The sequence below is a fragment of the Nilaparvata lugens genome, chromosome 6 (genome assembly GCF_014356525.2).
Source record: "Nilaparvata lugens isolate BPH chromosome 6, ASM1435652v1, whole genome shotgun sequence".
Lineage (NCBI taxonomy): Eukaryota > Metazoa > Arthropoda > Insecta > Hemiptera > Delphacidae > Nilaparvata > Nilaparvata lugens.
The window spans coordinates 4,851,653-4,870,831 of record NC_052509.1 but is presented as its reverse complement, the minus strand read 5'-3'; the positions used below and the strand labels follow the sequence as shown (position 1 = coordinate 4,870,831).

Below are 19,179 nucleotides of genomic sequence, written 5' to 3'. Positions count from 1 at the left end.
AAGTAGCCTTAAAGAAAAAAGACAATTCAATTTATTTAGTATATTCGAATTTCTAACGGTCTTACCGTAACTCTACATCTAAGGCTAGGGCCACACGAGCGCACATAGTGCATCCGTTGCAACTTACTTTTTGACGTCCGTTGTAGAAATACATCGAAGTGAATTGATGACGACACACGAGGTACGTGCGTACCAAGTAACCGAAATCGTAACGGACGGTGATTTTTGAACTGCGCAGAAATGCTACAACGCACGTCGAGACATGCAAAAGTTATTGCTTCGTCTGGTTCCATTGCGTAAAGCCAACTGACGTTGATGCACCACACTCAACGCTCGTGTGGTGTCATTGGCGACGGCCGCAAAAAGTGAGTTGCAACGGACGCACTATGTGCGCTCGTGTGGCCCTAGCCTTACTCATGCGTTAAAACCCCTCATAATAAAACTGTTGAATAAATCTATAATTCTGGGAATAGATTTGAGGAATATTTCGGTCTATAAATATTGAAATATTTATTATTCACTGTGGGTAGAGAGATACCTTCCCACCATGGTGACTCGCTAAGGAGGGAGGATGCGGACTAGCCTATCTGTACTCCAGGTCCCTGTTGCCTGACAAAATACAAGCTAAACTTTTAGTGATTTCCTATTCTAATAACCAGCTGCCCTACTAATATCATTACTTTGTATTTTTTCTCATGCAATAGGCCTCTGGTGGCGTGTAACATGACCCTTGAGTAGACTGAAGAAAATTTCTCTCTATGAGAATGCCAGTTTTACTTTTGGAAACCACAAGGCAGTTTATAGGGAATGCATCCAGTCTTGAGAGTGTAGCCATAGAGAAAATATAGGATGAGAAGGCACCTCCCTGATGGCGTGTACCATGACCAAAAAAAAAGACTAAAAAAAATTCTCTCTGTGAGGATTCCAGTTTTACTTTTGGGGAATTCTGGGCAGTTTATAGGGAATGCATCCAGTCTTGAGAGTGAGGCCATAGAGAAAAGATAAGACAAGAAGATATCCCTTGGTATAGAGCGTTTATGTTCCAAATTTCACTTTTAGCTCAAGCCGATATACGTAGTTCTTTTTCGTGAAGCTATGTGACGCTGGTAGTCTCTCATACTGTGTCGTTCACAAGGTGCGTACAGACTTTCGCTCTGCTCCGCAACCGAACGTCACTCGAGCAAAGCGATTGATGATCGACCGGGGAGCAAAAGTGGAACGCGAGAAGAGCTAACATCTCCCCTAACGTCCATTATCGGTGCGACTGCGGAGCGAAAGAGGGCGGAGCGTGCGCGGAGCGGGTTGGAGGCGCGTATATCTGTACGCACCTTTACACTCTCACACGGCCAAATCAGTAATAATGAACTGTAGTTTAATAATCTACTTAATGAAAATAATTAATGACTGAAAACTTTGTGAAGTGAACAACTACAAGACTTAACCTATTTCGGACTATGTGTAACCTTTCTAAATTTGGGAGAGGAATAGCACAAGGTTACCTTATTTTTCTCTCCCTATCATTTTGATGATGTACTTATTGTATCAATCAATAAAGAATAAACTAGTCGACAGTAATCGGGTTTCGTAAACAAAAAATCAGCTTGAAATTTGGAACATAAAAGACCTAAACCTTGTGATATCGTCTTATGCTATCTTTCCTCTATGGTGTGGCTATGCCGGGGACGTACAAAAATGTCAAACATGCCCTCTACATGGATGGGATTCAAACTCAGGGATGGACAGTTCCACACAAGGTAGGCTCAGCTTCCTAGGCTCATATCTGTGTGTAATTGCACAGCCGTCCTCTATGGAAAAAAAGTACTCCTTAAAACACTCTCATTCATTTTTTCAATTGGAAAAACTTATCATTAAACTAATATTAATAGAAATGTCACTCTTCTGAGAGGCATTATGAAGTAACTGATATAGTGAGGTCCACGTTATAATGGCAGTGGAGAAAGATGGGAGAAAAACGTTGACAACCTTTGTCAATGCCTTCTATAGACGGTAGCTGATTCAGATTTATTAATGTAATATTAACTGTTAATTCTTGATTTAGATAATCAAATATATCTTCTTAAACACAAAATTATATTTTTCAATAATGTCACAATGAATTTTCATAATTAAGATGAAATATTTTATTAATGGTTAATTCTAGATTGTTAAAAGACGATCTGGCAATAGAGCGAAGCAAGAAAGAGATAGCGCTATCCGCTTTGTTGGATGATAAACAAGGATAGCAATACCATTACTAATCAAACACTGTCATTATAACGTGGACCTCACTTTGGAAATTTTACTCTTATAAGAGGCACATGATGTAAACGTGGATGTTACATTATGATGTAAATGTAATCATTTTTTGAACGTATACTATTATCACTGAAGGCGAACTATTAAACTACAAATTAAATCAACAAAATAACTTTATTTAGTTCAATCTATATCAATAGTTGAAAGACAAAGCTTGTGGTCATAGAAGGAGCATGTAGCAATAATGTCCAGATATTCTTTATCTGATACATTCTTTTTATAAAACTTATCCAAGATCCTGGAGGAATTCGGAAATTTAGGTAAATAACACCAATCTGCTCCATAGGCAAGACTTTCATGTTCAGTAAAACTTGCTACTACATTTATATCCTCAGTTTGTCGACAGTCAATAATTTGAATCCTCCATGCATACAAGCAGCTAGAAGATAGTCTTTTCTGGTCGATTTGTCTATGGGATACCACTTCAATCGCCACACCCCTCCCCCAGAAGAATCCAAACTCCCAACACTCCTTCTCATCGACCTGCTGTCCCAGATGTGTACTGACTCATCGTAACTCCCAGATGCTAGCATCCCTTCACTACTAGATTGTAAACTTGTCACACCTGACATATTCACTGATTTACTAGAAACTTTCACCGCTTGTTCAGGGCTTCTAACATCGAACACACACATTTTACTATCGTCTCCCCCTGAGTAAACAACAGAATCATTAATGAAATCAAACGCGACAATCCATGCCTCAAAACTGTGTGCGTTCCATTGGCTTGTTACATAAAACTCAGTTGTGTTCAAAGTCAGGATTGAAACATAACCTTTACTATCACTAACAGCTAGTCTACCTTCACTAGCTTGGGACCAATCTAACGATAAAGCAATGTTTTCCTCGTCACCATGCTTGATATTACACTCGCTTACAAGCAACGAATCATAATTACCCTCAGATTCAATGATGGTGTAAAGAGAAACACATCCTACAGCATCAGCAATCGCAAACCCCACCCTACCATCAACACGAAACGGAGACCATTTGATATCTAAAATTCCTTTTGTCTCTAAAGTTTTTACAAGTTCCAACCCCATCGTTGTTTTAGATAATCTCATAAGATGTAGCAAACCAACCCTTGTTTGAGGTACTTTGCTGCCACTTTCTGAGTTATTCTCCTCAAGTTTGTAAGTTCCACAGAGTAATAAGTGCGCGAATTCTTCATCAGGACACCATTCAACTGAATCTGCACTATAAACGGTGTCCCACCAGAATTGAGGGCGAATTTCTTTCATATTTGAAGAGTTATCAGTGTAGATTTTGGATTCTTGTAAAGATGATCTTACACACTCGATGATAATTTAAATATTACGATAGTTAACAGCACTAAATTGATAAATAAACTATTAAAAGTAAGATAAATACATTAATAAACTAGAAGTAAAACCTTTCACGTTGTAATGTTGTGATACTGATGATTCTAATCATAACCTCAAATTTTCTGTTAACATCGATATATCGACAAGTATTTTATATCGATATATGCAAGCTAAGGTATCGATATCTCATCAATCGATACCTTGTCTGTCGTCGACACTATCGATATCTGTCAATCGATAATATAGCCTACTATAGTAAGGCCCGGTTGCATAACAGCCATTTTTTTAATTGAGTTTTAATTTTTGTTTATATTTTTTATAAAGTTGTAAATCTAAGTGCCGGGTGAACAACAGCCGGTTAAATTTTAACCGTGATTAATTTTACGATAACGAAACAATCAGAGAAGACCTTTCCGATAAGACGGCTTCTCTGATTGGTTCTTGTAGAATTGATCACGGTTAAAATTTAACCGGCTGTTGTTCACCCGGCACTTAGATTATTACAACTTTATAAAAAATATAAACAAAAATAAAAAATTAATTAAAAACCCGTACTCAAGCGTATGAAAAGATATTAGAGACAAAACAGTGGAATAAATTTATGTTGAATAATATTGTATATAGAAAAAATAATATTGTGAATTGAGTTCATAAAAATTAATTTAGGGCAAATACGGTAGTGCACCTATTTAATTATTTCAAGGATTATATAAAATATAATATCCAATGAATAACTATGTTTTCCTGTGCAATAAAATGACAGTGGAGAGAATTATTGATAGCTAATATAATGAGTCCAATCACATTTAGCTACGCTACGCTGAAATACATCCTATCTCCTAATGTTGACTCCACCAGCGTAGCGTGATTTTCAATTATTTTGGGAGATAGGACGGCTAAAGCTACGTGTTCCAAAAACATATCTCAACGTAGCGTAGCTAAATGTGAAGAGACCCTATCTGTATTGTACAACTTGGTGTTCTGCTGCACTAGATAACCGTACAAAAAACTAATTGTAATAATTTATATCTTTGTAACTCTACTTGTTTTTGTTCAGATAAATAATTAAATTATAATATTGTCTCCTAAAAGAAGTGAATAGGTGGAAAACTTACCATACTTACAAAAAATATAATATATTCACAGCAAAAAATCTTCAAATAGTTTTCTCATTCCATCTCTTCACAAATTAATCACTGATCTCCTCTTCGTCACTGAAATAAGAATCTTTTTTGAATCGTTTCTTCTTCAATACTGAATTGTCTGTATTTTCCTCAGAATAATTTCCTGTAGCCACCTTGTACCTGTATTTCTCGATTTCGGCTAGCTCTTGCTGGAAATGATAGAAAATGAAAACAGATATGTTAGTACCTATATCTATTAAAAGTCGGCGAATCAACGTAACAAAGATTTCAAGTTGAATCAAGAGGGTTTGAAACACGAGAGAGTAATAAACACGTACAATGAAATTCAAGAGAAACAATATACTACCATAACATACAACACAATAATTTGATTGATCAAGAAGCTGACTGAATATAATTAACAATTTCAAAAAACAATAAAACCCCAATCAAGAGGACAACCCCGAACTCAAATCAATACAGCTTATCTATAATATAATAAAGGAAAGAATTGGCTTATACACGGATAGGAAATCCACGAATGACGCATCACCACGTCTGAACCGCTTGACTTATTAACATAGAATTTTTCAGGAATATCCTATTATATTAAGCGAGCAATTTCTGTATATATTTTTATGTTTGGTTATTTATATTTATTTTTTATATTTGTTTATTTATATTTATTTTTTATATTTGGTTATTTATATTTATGGTTATTTATGTTTAACGGATCTCGTCGAAAACGGCTCTAAAATTCTCACGAAATTTGGAACATAGTAGATTTATGATATAAAAATTCGATTGCACTAGGTCTCATCCTTGGGAAAACTCGCTGAACGACATTAAAAGGATAATTCATCCTTGGCTGAAACAGCTGAGACTTTCGTCGTCTGTGGATAGTAAAAAAGTGAGTGAGGGTGTGAGTCTGTAGAAAATCAAAATATCGCATCCCCGAAATTCATAAGCTGACATATAGCCAGCTGTAAAATATAAGAACGATCATTTTAGAGAATTGTGTTCTGTTTTTCAATAATAAAAAATAACGAGGGAAGCTCGGTGCCCCGATATTTCCTTATTTACCGAGGATGGTTGTAGGACTATTCAAGATTTCAGTAGGTCAGGTTTTCAGTTTGCCAAGTTTTTGATTAGACTCTTGCGAAGCACGGGTTACTGCTAGTATAAAATAAAATACAACAAGCCCTAAAAAAGCATGCTCAATACACACGTTACAAAAATGATCACAAATAAATATTCATTACAATAACTAAGATCATGACAACACAACATACCGTACCACTCCTCTAAATGGAGGAGCCAGACTCCTCTATAGTGAGGTCCACGTTATAATGGCAGTGTTTAGCAATGGTATTGCTATCCTTGTCTTTCATTCAACAAAGCGGATAGCGCTATCTCTTTCTCGCTTTGCTCTGTTGCCTGATCGTCTTTTAACAATGTAGAATTTATAATTAATTAACAAAATATTTAATCTTAATTTTGTAAATTCATTATGGAATTATTTAAAAAAATAATTTCTTGCTTAATAAAATATATTGACTATTTTAAACGAGAATGAACCGTTATTATTACATCAAAAACCTGTATCTGCTACCGTCTATAGAAGGCATTGACAAGACAGAGGTTCGGCAACGTTTTTCTCCTATCTTTCTCCAATGCCATTATAACTTGGACCTCACTATAAATACCATTCATGAGCTCAAAAATTGCTTTCTGGTGGTTCGGAGCCCACCTCAAGCTGTAGGTACACTCATATCTCATCATCATCCGTTTCATTACCCACGCACAAGGCTAGAGATCATTAGAGTATCATCATCAGCAAAAACATTATAAAAGTTTGTTTTTGAACTATTTTTGACGACACTTCAGTCAAATGTTTCGAATAATAGTTATTAAAAACTAGTACCCGAGTGTGGAGTGCTTTCGGATTTTCAAATCCATTTTCAACACTGGTGTGGAGTGTTGAAAATAGATTTAAAAATCTGGTGTGGCGCACTCACATAACTTTCCTTGCCGTTATGAAAATTGATCACGTAACGCTAGTGTTTCCGCGCATCTCAAGTCTACTATTCAAAGATTTGAGCCAGCTGGTGATAGGACAATAACGCTGGATACACACGAGATCTGCTTTCTCTTAATAGTGAATGATTTAATAGAATCAACAGTTGCAAACAGTTTGCAATTGAATAATCACATTTTCTCAAATTTCAAGATTATTTTCAATTTTAGGTGAAAATGTTACTGAACATTAATTGAAGAGATTTTCATGCTCAATCTTTTCCACTAGAAATTTTTCGTTTAAATTATATCTGAGACCTGATAATTGGAAATCTAAAATCAAACTTTGCATAGATGGGGCGGAGCTCCTGAAATTTTTACAGATATGGGACTTGTGGCAGTTGATATAGCTTATCAAAGACTATTTTAGGTATGAATTTGATCAAAATCGCTGGAGCCATTTTCGAGAAAATCGCGAAAAACCCTGTTTTTGACAACATTTTCGCCATTTTAGCCGCCATCTTGAATTGCATTTGATCGAAATTGTTCGTGTCGGATCCTTATAGTGTAAGGACCTTAAGTTCCAAATTTCAAGTCATTCCGTTGATTGGGAGATGAGATATCGTTTACACAGACGCACATACACACACACACACACACACACATACAGACCAATACCCGAAAACCACTTTTCTGGACTCGGGGGACCTTGAAACGTATAGAAATTTACAAATTGGGGTGCCATAATTTTTTTTGGAAAGCAATACTTTCCTTACCTATGATAATAGGGCAAGGAAAGTAAAAATGCGAAAGCACACGCGTGATAACTAGTTTGTAATACTCTAGTTCATCTGACTCTGTTGAGGTTTTCAGGGTTCAAAAATGGGCTATTAGGGTAATGGTTGCGGAGTCACAAAGGGATAGCTGTAGACCCTATTTCAAAAGTTTAAACATACTTCCTTTACCTAGTGTCTACATTCTGGAGGCCATTTGTTTTGTTAAGAGGAATCAATGTTATTTTACTCGTGATGATATTCATTTTCATAGTACCAGGAATAAACACTTTTGAGAGATGAGATGCATCGCTCCACTTTCTATAAGAGAGGCGTCAGAAGCTGTGGCATCCAATTATATAATATTTTACCTGATTTCATACATAATATGAATGAACGCGAGTTTAGATCTCAATTAAAAATAGATTTTTCCAAGAGTGCTTTCTACACAAGAGAAGAGTACATTGATCATTACTCTACATAAATTGCATAATGTTTTATTTTCCTGTGTCTTGTTTTTGTTACTGTGGGCTGTGTCTATTTTGTTCGACCATCAAGATTTTTTGACAAGTTCCAGCTCCCCCTGTTTAGGTGGGCAGTGGGTGCTAGCTAGTTTAGTGGGGTTATTAACTAGCAGTTTGTCATGTATAGCAAAATAGATGAGTATTATTAATAAAGTATCAAATTAACTCAACATACCTCATGCTGTATGGCAGCACTTAACGTTTCATCATCGGGATCATAACTGTTATTAGGTGTGTCCTCTTCATCGGTGTCATTAGTTTTTGACACTTTAGACGACTTTTTGGGAGTACAGTCACGCCAATCATCATCGTCTGAGTCATCATAGAATTGTGCATTGCTCTGCAAATTAGAGGAAAATCTTTGTAACACCCTTACAATATTCAAATTTTAAAAGTAATCAGTTATTATGTTTGGAAAAGATCTAAAAATCTAAACTAAATCTTTATTTCCGAAAACATTGAACAATGTTATAACAATGTCAGTAAATGAAAAATTACAACAGAGCAAAAATAATAGGCTACAAATTACACAAACAAATTACACAAAAGTCAATGATAGAATTAGATGATTTAATAGTAATCAATTTTCCAAATTGCAATTTTTAAACACTTTTTTCTATGTATTTCACACCATGGGGTCCCAATCGACCGAATCCCAAATGACCGAAAGTGATAGAATTCCTATCCAGCCCAAAAATTATTTTTTCCATTTGGCCGAACGCTTTCGGTCATTTGTGATAAAACTAGAAAAATTCTCGGTCGTTTGGGAATTCTATCACTTTCGGTCAGATGGGACTCTCAGCACTTTAGGCATGCCACCATTCACATGACATACAATAAAATATTTAAGTAAATAATAGATTTCTTTTACTCAAAAAGTTATTACTATCGACCGTCTCGTGATCTCTGTTGACTGTGTTGACAGTGTTGACTGCTGAAAATGATCGCGAGACGGTCGATAGTACTACAGTCAGTGAGTAAAATAATTTGATTATTTACTTGAATATTTGAGTGAATATCGTGTGAAATACATAGAAAAATATGTGTTAATAAATCGCAACTCGGAATGGATCTGCAATGTTTTCTTAACTCAAGCCTATTACTGTTGTGAGTATTTCAAGGGGTTGAGGAAAAGCGATATATTTTGCGTATTGTAAATGACAGACAGCATTCTTGGCTTGGCCATGTGATTAGACACAACGGATTCACGTTAAGAATACTGGAAGGTATAATAATTGGACAAAGTGCTCGTGGGAGACCCCGGCTACAATATCTGAAGTAAGATCTAGGGATACAGAGCTACATCCAACTGGAAGGTACAGCTCTGGACAGAAAATGATGGAAATCTGCCTACCAATCAAATGATTGAAGCTAAAGACTTCAATGATTAATCTGTCGATTATTACAGTTTAGGCCGGATGTATGACTGACAAAGTACTGAGAGACTGAGTACTGAGAAAATGACTGAGAGACTACCAGCGTCACATAGCTTCACGAAAAAGAACTACTGGAATTGTCAGCTTGAGTAAACAGTGAAATTTGGAAAATAAACGTCCTATATCCAGAGACACTGGGCGAGGATCCAGGACGCTGATCTGAGGGAAGGGCGATTGGGGTGGTCGTCCAGGGGACCACCGACGTTCGACTCCACATACCCGGAAATTGTTCAAGTTTTTAATCTAAAACAGCATTTTAGAGCTTTATTTCTAACTAGCCATCAGGCTAGCCATATCCGTCTAGCAGAGGGGCTTCGCCCCCTGGACCCCCGACTGGATCGTCCGAAAATGGGATCAGCGGGCTCGCTTCGCTCGCCTGCATTTTTCATTTGAGCATTCCATCAGAAAGTCAACGTACTGAGAAAACGCAGAAAAGCTGAGAAAAACGCTGATTTTGGGCGTATCTTTGATGAAATATTAAAGTCACCTCATCACAAAAATTGTAGACCCTATCTCTGTACCAAATTTGATCATTTTCTGTCTATTACTTGATGAAAACGAAAGAATTTGAAATTTAATTTTTTTCATAAGTTCCTTAATTTAAAGGTTTTCTATGCTAGTATTTGCATGGGGCTTAAGCTTCAGAATATTCAGGAATTAAGACTTGCTTGAAGAATATAAGCCGTCTAAAGACGAATAATATTATGTGTAAAAATCACTTATATTTAGAATATTTTGAGTTAGTTCATCTGACTCTGTTGAGGTTTTCGGGATTCGAAAATGAGCTACTATTATAATGTTATTTACTCGTGGTGATGATATTCATTTTCATAATACCAGGAATAAACACTAGTTGAGAGATGAGATGCATCGCTCCACTTTCTATAACAGAGGCGTCAGAAGCTATGGCATCCAATTATATAATATTTTACCTGATTTCATGAAGAGTATGAATGAACGCTACTTTAGATCTCAATTAAAGAAAGATTTCTCCAAGAGTGTTTTCTACACGAAGGAAGAGTACATTCAACATTACTCCACATGAATTGTGAAATGCTTTCTTTGCCTGTATCTTGTATTTGTTACTGTGGGTTGTGTCTATTTTGTTCGACCATTTAGATTTTTTGACAAGTTCCAGCTCCCCCTGTTTAGGTGGGCAGTGGGTGCTAGCTAGTTTAGTGGAGTTATTAACTAGCAGTTCGTCATGGATAGTAAAATAGATGAGTATTATCAATAGTATCAAATTAACTCAACATACCTCATGCTGTATGGCAGCACTTAACGTTTCATCATCGGGATCATAACTGTCATTAGGTGTGTCCTCTTCATCAGTGTCATTAGTTTTTGACACTTTTGACGACTTTTTGGGAGTACAGTCACGCCAATCATCATCGTCTGAGTCGTCATAGAATTGTGCATTGCTCTGCAAATTAGAGGAAAATCTTTGTAACACCCTTACAATTCAAATTTTAAAAGTAATCAGTTATTATGTTTGGAAAAGATCTAAAAATCTAAACTAAATCTTTATTGCCGAGAACATTGAACAATGTTATAACAATGTCAGTAAATGAAAAATTACAACAGAGCAAAAATAATAGGCTACAGATTACACAAAAGTCAATGATAGAATTAGTTGATTTAATAGTAATCAGTGGCCGAACGCTTTCGGTCATTTGTGATAAAACTAGAAAAATTCTCGGTCGTTTGGGAATTCTATCACTTTCGGTCAGATGGGACTCTCAGCACTTTAGGCATGCCACCATTCACATGACATGCAATAAAATATTTAAGTAAATAATAGATTTCTTTTACTCAAATTATTACTATCGACCGTCTCGTGATGTCTGTTGACTGTGTTGACAGTGTTGACTGCTGAAAATGATCGCGAGACGGTCGATAGTACTACAGTCAGTGAGTAAAATAATTTGATTATTTACTTGAATATTTGAGTGCATATCGTGTGAAATACAAAAATATGTGTTAATATATCGCAACTCGGAATGGATCTGCAATGTTTTGTTAACTCAAGCCTATTACTGTTGTAAGTATTTCAAGGGGTTGAGGAAAAGCGATCTCTTTTGCGTATTCTAAATGACAGACGGCATTCTTGGCTTGGCCATGTAATTAGACACAACGAATTCACGTTAAGAATACTGGAAGGTATAATAATTGGACAAAGGGCTCGTGGAAGACCCGGCTACAATATCTGAAGTAAGATCTAGGGATACAGAGCTACATCCAACTGGAAGGTACAGCTCTGGACAGAAAATGATGGAAATCTGCCTACCAATCAAATGATTGAAGCTAAAGACTTCAATGATTAATCTGTCGATTATTACAGTTTAGGCCGGATGTATGACTGACAAAGTACTGAGAGACTGAGTACTGAGAAAATGACTGAGAGACTACCAGCGTCACATAGTTTCACGAAAAAGAACTACTGGAATTGTCAGCTTGAGTAAACAGTGAAATTTGGAAAATAAACGTCCTATACCCAGAGACACTGGGCGAGGATCCAGGACGCTGATCTGAAGGGGAGGGCGATTGGGGTGGTCGTCCAGGGGACACCGACGTTCGACTCCCCACACTCAGAAAATTGTAGAAGTTTTTAATCTAAAACAGCATTTTAGAGCTTTATTTTTAATATGAATTAAATTTTTGGATTTGATAATTAAAATGCCAAGGTCATGATACTTATTTCTGCATACTCAACATTTTTTCAAACTTCACTTGGAAAAGTGGCGACCCCCCATGGATCCGCGCCTGCCTATACCATGGGATATCTCCTTATTCTATCTTTTCTGTATGGTCGGTAGAGAGAACATTGAAATTAGTCTGTTTACAGAGGTCCACGTTATGAAGTCATCAACTGATTGACATTAGTTTGCTACCCTTGTCTAACATGAGATATTTTCTTATGCTATCTTTTCTCTATGGTCAGTAGTGAGAACATTATATTGCTTACAGAGGTCCATGTTAAAAAAGTCATTACCTTATTAACATTGGTTTTCTACCCGTGTCTAACATGAGATATTTTCTTATGCTATCTTTTCTCTATGGTCAGTAGTGAGAACATAAAATTTATCTCTCTGCATTTGCTTAGAGAAGTCCACGATATAAAGTCAGCAACTGATTAACATTGGTTTGCTACGTTGTCTACCATGGTACCTTATGCTATCTTATCTCTATGCTACTAACATTCTATAGTATGAGACACTATAAGCTTCTCGAAAATAACTACTAGGACTATTGGCTTATGTTAACAGTGAAATTTGGAACATAAACGCCTATAACATGGCATATCTTCCTATGTTATCTTCTCTCTACACTACTGAACTTCTATAGTGTGAGAGACTATTAGCTTCAAGAAAAATAACTACTAGGACTATCGGCTTTAGTTAACAGTGAAATTTAGAACATAAACGCCCTATACCATGGGATATATTTTTCTGCTATCTTCTCTCTATAATACTGACATTCTATAGTCTTGGATACTATCAGCGTCATACAGCTTCAAGAAAAATAGCAACTAGGACTATCGGCTTGAGTTAACAGTGAAATTTAGAACATAAACACCCTATACCATGGGATATCTTCTTATGCCATCTTCTCTCTATACCTCTATAGATGAGAGACTCACCTTCTATAGTATGAGAGACTATCAGCGTCACATAGCTGCACGAAAAATAACTACTATGACTATTGGCTTGAGCCGATAAATGGAATGATAATTTCTATTGAAAAGAAATTTAAAAATTTGGTTGAATAATTACACTTTAGATCTAGCGTAATGGAATTCATTACTAATGTATTGTATTGTAGTAAAATTCATTTCGTTCTATTTTTTGTATGTAAGTTCAGGTTGACTATACATTATAAAACTTTTGAGATTTTTGGGAGCTGAGCCAACAATTAATAGAGAATAGAGAAAAGATAGCATAAGAAATATCTCATGTTAGACAAGGGTAGCAATTAATGAATAGTTAATGATAATATTAACTGTTAAGTAAATTCTTGTAAAAAGAACGTCCACTGATATTTATGTATATTTTTATTTGAATTTACATGTTTTGTATATGGTACCTCGTCAAGCAGCCTCTTTGAGGTTCGCTTAAGGTAGCTTATTTATTCAATAAACGGGTTTTCTATTCTATTCTATTGAGTAAACAGTAAAATTTGGAACATAAACGCCCTCTACCATGAAATATCTTCTTCTGCTATCTTTACTCTATGCTACTGAATGAAATAATTGAATGAATGACCTTAAATAACAAATATTGACCTTTCCCTGTTCGCCACTATTTTTCTTGCGTTTGCGCTCCTTCTTGGGTGGAGGCGGTCGCTCCCCCAGCAGGTTGGCGGGGCAGGCATAGCTGAGATGGCCGTCCTCTCCGCACTCGTAGCAGCGACTCTTGTCCGGATACGACTTCCTCCGGATGAACTCAGCGCTACGACCGTTGTCAACCGCTATGCTGCTCTTTAACGTACGACCGAATATCTGCAATCAAATTATTGTTTGAACATACATTTTTAGTCACTCTGTAGATATAAGATATCATAATGAATAGGCTAATAATTACGGTTCATGATAAATATCAATCACTCAATAATGTGATTGTATGGGATGATATGTTGAGGTATTTCTCCATAATTGGAAGAATAAGACGTTGTTTTATGGGTGGCCATGTTGCCAATAGATTTAAAAATAAATTGCCCCTCAAAGCATGATCTTGAAAGTGAGAGGAATCAAAGTTATTTGGTTCTAAAAGATTGGTGTGCAGCAAATAATCTTTCTCTCAATGATAGTAAAACCGCTGACATTAACTTGGCATTCAGAAAGATTAAGGGTGAGACTCCATTGAAGTTTTTAGGTGTTTTTATTGACCCTTGTCTGTCGTGGGATGCACACATTGACTATTTGTCTGGTAGGATGGCGAATGGATTGTATATGTTACGGAGACTTTGTGTAACTGTGGTTGTGTCTGTACTTGTGAATATTTACTATGCACACATCCAGAGTCTCCTTTCTTATGGAATAATGCTTTGGGCAAACAGTGTAAACGCCAAATCAATTTTTGTTCTTCAAAAGAAAGCAATAAGAATAATATGCAAGCTACCATATAATGCACATTGTAGACCTTATTTTATTCACCTAGGTATCCTGACGTTGCCGTCGTTATATGTCTTACAAAATATTATGTTATGTACAAGGCAATTTGAATAAGTATGATTCTAATAGCTTCCATAGTTTAAATACAAGAAATAGACACAAACTTACAATTCCATTGTACAGTCAAACTAAATCACAAAGAAACTGGCACTTCACATCTATCAAATTATATAACTCCACACCTGACCACTTGAAGGAACTCACATGCACACAATTTAAAAAAGTATTGAAAGTAGTGTTAATTGATGAATGTTTGTATACCGTACTTGACTATTTTTAAATAGATTGGAATCGTTTTATGTGATTCGTGTGTTATTTTATTGTTCTGATACTGACTGATCTTAGTGTTTTTGTGTTTGTTTTACTTACTTTAGGTTAAAAAATTGACGAAGTCCATGTATTCATGTGAATATTTTATGACCAATAAAATGCTATTCTATTCTATTCAATACCACTATATTTGTTCAAAATCAATCTAAATTACAGAACCAACTATCATGGCAACACCTACTACATCTTCAGCTGAACTGAAGTCCTGCCTCATTAGTTCAGATGATGTGGCAGGCGTTGCCATAAAAGCTGGTTCTGTAATTTAAATTGATTTTGAACAAATATGGTGAATCCAATTTCTTCTTTTGTCTTCATCCTACTTGAACTGTTGATATTAATAATAATAATAGATTGTGTTGTTATCTTACACTTTTTCAACAGTACTCACGATTTTGTTGTTTGTCAGACGTGTTTCTCTAGGAGTATCTAGCTCCTCCTTGTACGCTGAGAATGTGGCTCAGTGCCACGTAACACCAAAACAACAAAAACGCGAGTAATGTTGTAAAAGTGTAAGATAACAACACAATTTATTATAATAAATTTAGTGATATTGACAACATCAACATCTTATTCTTTCAATTTTATTTAACACAAAAACATCAAAAAAATACAATCAAAATGCAAATTTCTAATAAATATACACAAAAACATGCTTCATGGTGGATTGTGCTAAATAGAATGAAAGGAGGATGGAAAATGCCTAGCCAACTATGGTTTCCCATTTAATAGGCTGGTAGGCCTAGAGGGTATAAATGCAAGAAATGATAGGTGAAGAGGAGTGAAAAAGGAAAAGATGGGATTAGATTAGATATGTTACTAATGTAACATAGATGTATGTTACAATATAATCTGACTTATACACTAATTTTCATTAAATGACAGCATTGTTGTGAGACGAAGAGGAGAAAAAGGGAGGAAAATTTGCAAGCGAGTCCACCACTAACAATAATATTTATTTCATATGTAGAATATTTTATATTCAAATTTATATAATCTGGCTTATACACTAATTTTCATTAAATGACAGCATTGTTGTGAGAGGAAGAGAAGAAAAAGGGAGGAAAATTTGCAAGCGAGTCCACCCCTAACAATAATAATTATTTCATCTGTAGAATATTTTATATTCAAATTCGGAAATTTGTAATCTAAATTGGAAAAGTAGCAGATTTGGTAAAGCCTGTTGTGCGGCCCTTTAGATTGTGATGGACCTTACTCTATCGCGACATATTGACATGTTGTGCAATTGACTGGCCAGGGTGACATTTTTGATGCGGAAACTGAAGCGACGGTGCCTGCCAACTACTTAATTTCAGCCTACCATTGGCTGTTCCACAGTAATATGTAAAGCTATGGAATAGTACTATGGGACCATGCGGTTAGCTGTGAAAGGATTCTCCGTCTACAGAAGAAAGTTAACCGTGTTATCACGTCATCGCATTACCTGGAGCACTGCCGGCCAATTTTCAAATGTTTGAGAATATTGACAGTCTATAGTCAGTAAATGTATAGCTCCCTACGGCTCCTAAGGCCCTTTGAACACTGGGCCACCATGGAAGAGCTTCCACGGAAGCTTCCTTGCAAGCGCCACCATCAAAATTTGATAGCATTGCACACTACAGCCACCATTTGACTCATGACTCCAGTTCACTAGTCACTCATGATCAGTTGAAGAATGGACGTGGAAGAAGCAGGACTATTGGCATATGTTGAATAATATAATGAATAATGCTCAAGAAAAGTGGTTATATAACTTACCAAATTTATTTTGTTCATTTTCTGTGAGGTTATATTTTTCAATGAAAAGATCCCTCCAAGAATGTTTCTTCACATCCCGGTCTGCATATAATTTTGAAGACATATCCCATATAGCTAGTCTGCTTTCAACTTCAAGAATGAACCTTTCTGTATCAAATTGTTCACTATTCATTACGACGACTTCAACAGACAACTTTACTAAACTTGATTTGAATTGAACCTGAACTGGAGATGATTTTCTGGTGGCTGGTAGGTGGTGGCTCTAGTGTGCAATGACAGATAATACTAAATGGTATGACGTGGTGGCGACACAAAATCGGCAGCTCGAGCCACCACATTCCTAGAAGCTCGGCTGGTGGCTCTAGTGTGCAGTGACAGATAAGAGACAATGCTACCACGTGGTGGCGCTTCCGTGGAAGCGCTTTCATGGTGGCCCAGTGTGCAAAGGGCCTAAGGAGTGAAATTATGCCTTCCCGGAGAGGGGTCAGCTGCACCACCACGAAACCAGGAGACGAGGCAACATTGATCTGCCCTACTCCAGACTGTCAAGAACATATGAATGCTACCCCTTACAAACTCGAAAAAAAATAAAAATAACTGCCGATTTGTGTTCGTGAGCTGGAGTATAGAAAGTCTTGTAGGCTGTTGCGTGAGAAACTAATCAACTACCCTCTGTAATCACTGAGAGAGGACTGAGAAACCAGTGGACTTGTGGAGAAGTTTGAGACTCTTTCATAGTAAGGAGTTGCAGTCCATCATATTTAGGAGTTTCAGTCCATCAACTATCAGTTTTTTATGTTCTTGACTTGTTCACTTGTGGCCATACCTATGACCACGCCATGAACAGAAACTCATTATTATTATTATTATTATTATTATTATTATTATTATTATTATTATTATTATTATTATCTACAGCCATCTAAAGTTATTTGTGGTTTTAGTTGTTTTAAACTTTGACGAAATATTAATAATAATAATAGATTGAGTTGTTATCTTACACTTTTTCAACAGTACTCACGATTTTGAACGAAGAATAATGAACAAATGAAAAGGAGACAACAGGGAACCTGGAAATTCCACGAACTCGATTGACAAGCAATCAGAAGAGCTTCCAGATAGCGGCTTTGAAGATCTTCAACAAACTTCCCACCGATGTTCAGGAAATGGAATTTAAGAGATTCGAGAAAGCCCTGAAAACCCAACTTCTTGAGCGGCCCTTGTACTCGCTCAACGAACTGGACGAAGAGACGCTTTTTACTGCCGGATGACCCGGCTGGGTACACGACAACGACGCGGTCTATCTGGCACCCCCAGTCAACGACCCAGACATCAAGTATCAAGTAAGTATCAGGCTACTACCGGTCATGGACTGAATAGACTTAATTACTGAAGCAAAACTTCCAACTTAGCATGAATCTTATTCCAATTAAAAATGCAATAAATAGAGAACTCACTTCTTTACCGTTGATTGATGAAGCACATTTTTTGGCATCTTCCTTATTTAGAAAAAGAATGAAAGCTACACCTTTACTTCTCCTTGTCACCTTGTCTTTCACAATTGTTACCCTGCAAAACGGTAATAAATTTTATAGTTGTACGATATAAAATGTGTGTGTTGAAAATAATAAAGTTAATGATAAAGTTATAAATAAATCTTTATGTTCTTTGTTCATTTACACCTTAGTCGTTATTAAAAACTGGAAAAGTAATACAATAATACAGTACATCGTATGTTTTTTTAAATATTGAAATTATAAAAAAATCTTGATTCATTTTTTTCAAATAATCTTTTAGGTTTATCACATGCAAGTTTACAAAAAATTAAACGACTAGGTAGGTTACCGTATAGATTTATATTTACCTTAAATTTACTTACTTTACTACCTTACCGTACTTTTCAAAAGTTTTATGGAGATCATTATTGGTCAACGAGAAAGGAAGATTTGAAACATATACAGTGCTTTTGCTTGGAGCTAGTCCACCACTCATTTTTAAAAAAAGTTGGTTCAAACTTCAGTTAATATTTAAAACTTTAACTTTAAGAGATTGAGAGAAATCTTTCAATTATTTATATTTGATAGAATGAATAATTGTTTGTGAACTAAAACTAGGTATCGGTACCGTAATGTAAAAAATATCATATTATTCTTGCTTTACAAAAACAACAAATTGAAACAATCATACTATAACTGCTCATCTTAATTCACCACAAGTCATCTAAATCTTAAACCAATTTATGTGCAAATCGTTATTTTTATTCAATAATATAACGAGTAAACTGTAAATAAATATTGTAGCAAAAAATATCAACGGTTACTTCACTACGGCGTCGCGTCGCATATTTTATAGGTTAGTTTGAACAGACGACAGATTTATTCTGAGTGCAAATGCAAAGCCAGCTGACTAT

At 35.9% G+C, this 19,179-nt stretch overlaps 2 protein-coding genes across 4 annotated transcripts; both read right to left on the bottom strand.

The window, feature by feature from the left end:
* Window positions 1-1,789: 1,789 nt before the first annotated feature.
* On the bottom strand, window positions 1,790-19,146 carry LOC111046434 (zinc finger CCHC-type and RNA-binding motif-containing protein 1-like). Of its 3 annotated transcripts, XR_005571516.1 has the most exons (6): window positions 18,649-19,145; window positions 18,227-18,338; window positions 13,797-14,012; window positions 10,773-10,937; window positions 4,766-4,974; window positions 1,790-1,805 (listed from the first exon to the last, which is right to left on the bottom strand). XR_005571516.1 is itself a non-coding variant. In XM_039429984.1 (5 exons), the coding sequence occupies exons 1-5, from the start codon at window positions 18,759-18,761 to the stop codon at window positions 4,831-4,833; spliced, it is 750 nt and encodes a 249-aa protein (XP_039285918.1). In that variant the 5' UTR covers window positions 18,762-19,146; the 3' UTR covers window positions 4,762-4,830. The 3 variants fall into 3 exon arrangements, 2 of the variants coding, with proteins under 2 accessions (XP_039285918.1, XP_039285917.1); XM_039429984.1 differs by lacking the exons at window positions 1,790-1,805; window positions 10,773-10,937 and adding an exon at window positions 8,254-8,418 and having other exon boundaries at window positions 4,762-4,974; window positions 18,649-19,146; XM_039429983.1 differs by lacking the exon at window positions 1,790-1,805 and having other exon boundaries at window positions 4,762-4,974.
* LOC111059181 (diphthine methyltransferase) lies at window positions 2,412-3,937 on the bottom strand. Its single transcript, XM_022346804.2, has one exon. The coding sequence runs from the start codon at window positions 3,555-3,557 to the stop codon at window positions 2,640-2,642; it is 918 nt and encodes a 305-aa protein (XP_022202496.2). The 5' UTR covers window positions 3,558-3,937; the 3' UTR covers window positions 2,412-2,639.
* Window positions 19,147-19,179: the final 33 nt, after the last annotated feature.

Coding starts and splice junctions, on each gene's coding strand:
- LOC111046434 (XM_039429984.1), bottom strand. CDS start 18,761: ATGAGTGGTGGACTAGCTCCAAGCAAAAGCACTGTATATGTTTCAAAT. Junction 18,339..18,648: donor AAGTACGGTAAGGTAGTAAA/GTAAGTAAATTT, acceptor ACCGTTTTGCAG/GGTAACAATTGTGAAAGACA. Junction 14,013..18,226: donor CATCAATCAACGGTAAAGAA/GTGAGTTCTCTA, acceptor ATTTGATTGCAG/ATATTCGGTCGTACGTTAAA.
- LOC111059181 (XM_022346804.2), bottom strand. CDS start 3,557: ATGAAAGAAATTCGCCCTCAATTCTGGTGGGACACCGTTTATAGTGCA.